Source organism: Megalopta genalis, chromosome 8, assembly GCF_051020955.1.
Source record: "Megalopta genalis isolate 19385.01 chromosome 8, iyMegGena1_principal, whole genome shotgun sequence".
In the NCBI taxonomy this organism is placed as follows: domain Eukaryota; kingdom Metazoa; phylum Arthropoda; class Insecta; order Hymenoptera; family Halictidae; genus Megalopta; species Megalopta genalis.
This window is the reverse complement of record NC_135020.1, coordinates 12,486,609-12,493,379: the sequence shown is the minus strand read 5'-3', so window position 1 is coordinate 12,493,379 and position 6,771 is coordinate 12,486,609. Positions and strand designations below refer to the sequence as shown.

The window sequence follows — 6,771 nt, the reverse complement described above, 5'->3', positions numbered from 1 at the left end:
ATAATATAAAGCGGTCTTAGTTTATATATACCAGTCTCTTTAAAATACTACAAAGAAAATCGTTCTAAAATCTCTTAAAATCTCTTTAAAATCTGCAGATACTTATTTCACCATGTTCACTTTATTACGTCTTTGTAATGCTCCGCGAATGAAAGAATGGTGCAAGAATAAACGCAAAACCAAAATAAAAATTATTAATATCGAGATTTTAGACTCTCGACCCCGGCACAAAGAGAAACGCAGGAAAGAATGGCGGACGTCGATCAGCGATACGAAATATAACTGAAGTAAAAACCGTAAAATGTTCGCTACATTATCGAATAAAAAAAAAGAAACAACAAATTACTCATAGACGCACCTGCTAAAAATGAGGTACGCCTATTAGATCGTTAGGTCGCACGAATAATATATCTTCGAATTCCCTTCACTGCGCTCCGCAAAAACGCAGTCGGACCGATCAATTTTTTTCCAGACTTATGCAACAGTGTTTTCTCGGATCACAATACATAACAGCAATATCCTCTAATTGACGGTTAAATCGGGGAACAACGAGCGAAGGATTGGGTAATTATTCGGACGGTTATACGCGCGTGGATCCTTAATGAATTTTTTTCGCGCGCCCAGGTTTCGTTCTCTCTCTCTCTCTCTCTCTCTCTCTCTCTGTCTCTCTCTCTCTCTCTCTCTTTCTGGTCGCGACGAATGCGACCGGTGTCGTTGCAACGCCGCAAATCAGGTCAACGTTTGCCGATCCAGCTCGGCTTTTAATGCCCGAAAAGCTTCGCTCGTCTCCGCGGTAAGCTCTCCCGAATTTTCGAGGGTTGGTCTGGCCGCGGTTACCGGAAGTCGAACGAGTCTCTGCGGTCAGCGGAGCACCGAATAAGGGGTCTGAAAGGGTCGATCTCTATTGGTGAAAGGGGTCCGTATGCAATGCAATCGTTGTGCCCCCGCCTCATCGTGGGCTCCCTAGGCCTGGGCAGGGCCCCGCTATAAAAGCATACCGCGTCGCCCCTCAGATACGTAGTGTTTTCCCGTGTACAGCACAAGAAAAATCACCAACGATGAAGATCGTCGTAAGTTTCGAACCGCTGGCAAACTAGCCGCGGCGGTATCCTACGCTCTGTCGGACCTAGCCGCGATTCCTTCTGCTTCTCAGAGGGAACCGGCGAATTTTATATCGTAGAAATGAAAAATTTTTGCAAATTTTATATCGTTGAAATTGATTAAATATCGACAGCTGTTTCGGATAATTCTTCGAGATTCTGAATCGTCGGTTCGTCGGCTAGTTGTTGTGAGACGTAATCCCGGTTTGTGTCGTTTCTCGGTTCGGTTTCTTTTCTTTTTTTAAATTAAACTAAATCGCAGCATGTTTGTAACTAAATCGGAACAATATTGCCGCGGCTTTTGTATTTTTGGAACATTTAATACGTCGGTGTAAATTCAATGTTCGGCATGTTGCTGCGAGATGAATATTTTTTTAAAGAGTTTCGAATTTTTTGGATGCGTTAGTTGAACGTGAAAATAGACAGAATGTATTATTGGAAATCTGTTTACAATATTTTCATATTATTAAGAAGATTTGTGTCTTGCGCTTGATCTTTCTTGCAACTGGAAAACAGAGTAATGGAACAATTTTTTTGATTTCTTACAATTTTTATTCAATTTTTCACTGGTTTCAATGATCTTCAATTCATAGATGTTCGGAATATTTTTGTTTTTTACATTCGGTATTCAATTTTCTACTGGTTTTAAGAATTTTCCTCGAATCGGAATTTTTTAAAACGTTTAACAATCACAGCAAGTATGTTATTGTTTTGTAAAAGATTTCATTTTATAGTGAGTTTTTCAACGAAAATAATTTTTGAACGTGTTCCATGAGATAAATTACGAAAATATTATAGTTCTTTATTTCGTTGTTCATTGTACCATTGCATGTTTCATTTATTACAAACAAATCTTGTAGTAATATAAATAAAGATTTAATATAAAATAGAAATAAATTTTTATCTACTCTAAATATGTTTCATTTGCTATAAATTAATCTTATGGTAATACAACAAAGATTTAATAGAAAACAGAAATAAATTTGTCTCTGTTCTAGAACGAATAAACATGTTTCATTTGCTATAAATATATCTTCTATCTAAAGATTTAATATAAAATGGAAATAAATAGTTCCCTAGTCTAAAATGAATAAATCGGTTCTATTTACGATAAATGAATCTTGTAATTATGTAAGAAAGATCTAATATAAAATAGTAACAAATTTAAACTTGATCTAAAATCAATAAATAAAATTAAGTGACGATATAGGAATTATTGTTGACTCGTATTGCAATTGCAGATTGTTCTCTTTGCCTTCATGGCGGTCGCCAGTGCTTACCCCGGAATCCCATGGGCTGCTCCGGTAAGTAAAACTTTCAAACATTTAAAAATTCCGGTTTCACTTTCAATTGAATCGAGATTTACATGGTTTCTACTATTAGCTGGAATTTGATTTAACTACAGCATGTTTCATAACAATTTTCTAACGGTAATTTATATTCAGTCGAATGAAAGTTTGTGTTACATTCCTCTAAAAAAAAAAAACAGCAAACGTAACGTTTATACTTCGCTGTTTACATGTGCTCGAATGTGTGATTAAAAAATATAACTATACCAGTATAATACTACCTAACAGTTGTATGACAGGTAGAAGAACACCGTAATCGTATCTCGAACATTATCAAGATAACAAGAGTAACTGCTACTAATATCTTCTAAAAATTATTATATCAACGCAGACAATGACAAACAACACTACAAAAGTCATATATAAACAAATTCTCGGGATTCGAGTTTCAAGATTTATAATTTATTGTAATTACTCATTTATGATTTCGAGATTTCTAATATTCCTAATGTTAGAGTTAGAATTAGATTTATAATATAAACAAATTCTCGGGATTTCAAGATTTCTAATATTCCTAATATTAGAGTTACAATTAGATTTATAATATAAACAAATTCTCGGGATCCGAGTTTCGAGATTTATAATTTATTATAATTATTGATTTATGATTTCGAGATTTATAATATTCCTAATGTTAGAGTTAGAATTAGATTTATAATATAAACAAATTCTCGGGATCCGAGTTTCGAGATTTATAATTTATTATAATTATTGATTTATGATTTCGAGATTTATAATATTTCTAATGTTAGAGTTAGAATTAGATTTATAATATAAACAAATTCTCGGGATCCGAGTTTCAAGATTTATAATTTATTACAATTATTAATTTATAATTTCGAGATTTCTAATAATCCCTGTTGTGTTTTCAATGCTCTCCCGTTAGATAATAGTCACTAGACTGTGGATTTTGATGCACAGTAAAAATTGTTTCTCCTTCAAACAATTTCAATAAGTCAAATAACCAATAAATCAATAAGTCAATAAGTCGATTTCAAAACGTCAACGTCCCATCTTCTCTAAACATTTAACTTTGTTTTACGTTCCGCCTGCCCACGGCTGCCATAACTCTGCAGCCGACTGCATCCGTACGAATTCATCTCGAAACATTAAGCGAAACACTAAACTTACTCGATGTAAAAACTGGCGCGCAAAGTCGACACGGACAGAGATTCCATGTCGGCACGACACAGCTAATCAGTCTTCAATTAATCATTCATTAATTAGCCGCTGTGTAACGGACGGCCAAGTGATCCGACGAAACTTGGGCCGCGCAGGAATCGCTCCAGAAACGGGAGATCCAGCAGCGTTCTCTTTCTAATCGCCTAACGTCATCTCTTCCTCAACATTCTCCATCTGCTCTCGTTTAATTCTCCGGATCACTTCTCTCTCTCTTCGCAAAAAAACCGAGTTAACTGGACCTGCTCGGTGGGGAATAACAAACTGAATAACAAAGCCGTTCTAAAAGAGCGTTCGCATTGAATCGTTTTCGTGATTTTGAACCACTTAGGTCGTTCAACCGTGGCCATCCGATCCTTGGGCAGGAGCTGCACAACCTTGGGTTGCACCGAAGGTTGCCCAACCTGCGCTCGTGAAGGTTGCATTGCCTCAGGTAACGACGAAGACGATTCGAGATCGGTGACTGTACTCGCGTCAGGTAAAAATGTCGACGGATTCCGGCCGATTCTGGCGCGCCGTCGATCATCTTTCTAAAAGTTAAGTCTCACCGTTCGCGAGAACAAGAGTCGTCTAGAAACCACGGCGTTCTCTTCCACGTCAGGTAAAAAATCGACCGATTCTGGCGCGCCGTCGATCATCTTTCTAAAAGTTAAGTCTCACCGTTCGCGAGGACAAGAGTCGTCTAGAAACCACGGCGTTCTCTTCCACGTACCGATCCTAGACGTTGATCTTCAGCCATCGTGAAAACATCAGAATTTCTTGGAAGTCGAAGTTCCACGAGCTTTGCAAAATTCTCCAGCGATCGATAGCATATTCTATTCTTCCGAAGAGCTGTAACAAGAAAATTCGGAACGCACGATCAGCTGGTACTGATGATCTCTGGCAACGCAAAACTTCGTGTTCCCAGCGCTGGTCATCTAGACCATTCTCTCTCTCATCATCGTTACGCGCCATCCGATAGGCGATTCGCAACGACCATCGCATTATCGATAATTCCTCGTCGCCCATGATTAACCCGCGCTCGTTACGAGTCATGTAACGCAGCTTTCCAGGCTGCCACGGGAATCATGCTCCGATCGTCATCTAATGAGACCTCTGCGAGCGATCCGCGAAATCGCGGATCAACGTGCTCGCAACGTGTTGCCACGAACTGCCGCTTATTTGTAATCATTTAGCGAATCTAGTAATCGAAAAGTCAGATCTCTGGAGAGCCGACGAGATTTCGGGTCCTCGGATCGTTCGGATCCGTAGCAACGCGATCGGACGAAAAGAGCTCACCGAGAGCTCTCTCGACTCTGTTCCGTACGATCTGCAATTTAATGACATGTCGCTGATTTCTGTAGGCACATCAGGAAGTGCACCAGGTGCTCCAGGTCCCTCAGCAGGCGTCCATCCCGGCGCCACACCCTCAGCCGCTGAACATCAAGGTCCACGCCCAGACGGTTAGGATCCCGTATCACCCGCCGCACATCGTGAAGCCGCATCTGGTCGGCTTCGAGACGTACGTGGAGCCCGTGAAGGTCGTCAAGGCCCCCGTCCACCATCCCTGGGATTAAGGTACCGTACGGCACCAACCGACCCCGCTGGTCCAGGGTGACATCCGTCCTGGGCGAGCCGTCCCGAGGTGCTTAATGTAGCGACGCCTTGCGATATATAACGATAACCACGGCCAATCATCGAAATTCTCTCGGCGGAAACGAGGCCCAGGATCATATACAAGCGGAAGGATCGGCGTCGACCGGGAGTCGGGGCCAAGCTTGGACTTGGAAAGTCGTCCGACCGAAAGTCCCGGGGTTATAACCCGGGCGAAGGTCGGACGCGTTTGATCAGTATTATCCAGCGGAAGGACACAGGAACGCGACGTACAACGGACGTCCCATCGATTCGCGAAGACCTCCCGGACCAGGCGACCGAATTCGAATGCCGAAAATTTCGCATCCCCCCCAACCTTTTTGGTTCTCGTCGTCTTCCCTTCGTAGAACAGTCGGACCGAACCAGTTGGTCCCGGACGCGGCGACTTCTCTGCAATCTCATCTACACTCTCCCCCCTCCAAATGTTCCAGTCTCATCACCCACGTTGATCGTACTTTGACCCCGTGGCACTAGCCACGTCGAAAATTTGTCGCGCGGCTTGTGATACTGAAGAAGACATCGCGACGTCCGAGCTTTCACTGTATATTCTCCTACAATCTTTCCGTCCGCCTATCTCCAGCCCACCCCTCCCTCGATCATACTTCTGCAACACTTTTATTTATTTTCTAATAAAAGTTTATTTTTATGTCTTGTGATAAACAATCGAGTCGGCGTCGTTTCATTCGCTCCTACTCCTCGCATTTTACTTTACTGCGCTGATGTAGTTTATTTAAGGCTGTTTTGTTCGGTTAATTGATCATTGGAAAACTGATTAAGGCTGTTTTATTCGATCGATTGGTAATTGGAAAACTGATTAAGGCTGTTTTATTTGAGCAATTGATCATTGGAAAACTGCTTAAGGCTATTTTATTCGATCGATTGATAATTGGAAAACTACTTAAGGCTATTTTATTCGACCGATTGATAATTGGAAAACTGCTCAAAGCTGTTTTATTCGATCGATTGATAATTGGAAAACTGCTTAAAGCTATTTTATTCGATCGATTGATAATTAGGAAACTGCTTAAGGCTGTTTTATTCGATCAATTGATAATTGAAATTTTAGTCCATTTTACTTGTTATTTTATAATGACATTCGAGGATAATGTTCCTGTTAATACTAGATTCTTGAATTAATCTGTCGGCGAGTTTAGAAAATGCACTGATTTTGAACCCTTTGCACTCGAGTGGCGATTCTAAGGCGCTATTAAAAATTGTTATTATCACGATTCAAAGTAATTTCAACATTATCAATGTTTGTATTTAAAAAATTGTGAAATGTGCAGCTGTTGCATGCGTCACAAAATTCAATTTCATGTGTATAAAATGCACTGGGTTGTATAAAACGGAATTACTATAGATCAGAAAAACTATTTCGAATTTCTAGTTAAAATGGCTTCGACTGCAAAGGGTTAAACGATGTAACCTGGAAGATATCATCGTTTTCGACTGACAGCCTCTTCCTCGACGATTCTTTCGTTCGATGTCTCGTTGCATGGATTCTCTCCATC

General features: G+C 40.4%; 1 protein-coding gene across 1 annotated transcript; it reads left to right on the top strand.

The window, feature by feature from the left end:
* Positions 1–962: 962 nt before the first annotated feature.
* LOC117227857 (uncharacterized) lies at positions 963–5,927 on the top strand. Its single transcript, XM_033483385.2, has 4 exons — positions 963–1,070; positions 2,342–2,404; positions 3,960–4,061; positions 4,972–5,927. Exons 1-4 carry the CDS (start codon positions 1,059–1,061, stop codon positions 5,182–5,184), a joined length of 390 nt encoding a protein of 129 aa, XP_033339276.1. The 5' UTR covers positions 963–1,058; the 3' UTR covers positions 5,185–5,927.
* Positions 5,928–6,771: the final 844 nt, after the last annotated feature.

Bases quoted from the DNA above. Each gene is read 5' to 3' on its own strand.
- LOC117227857 (XM_033483385.2), top strand. The intron at 2,405-3,959 runs GTAAGTAAAACT...TGAACCACTTAG, and splicing joins GAATCCCATGGGCTGCTCCG to GTCGTTCAACCGTGGCCATC. The intron at 4,062-4,971 runs GTAACGACGAAG...TGATTTCTGTAG, and splicing joins TGAAGGTTGCATTGCCTCAG to GCACATCAGGAAGTGCACCA.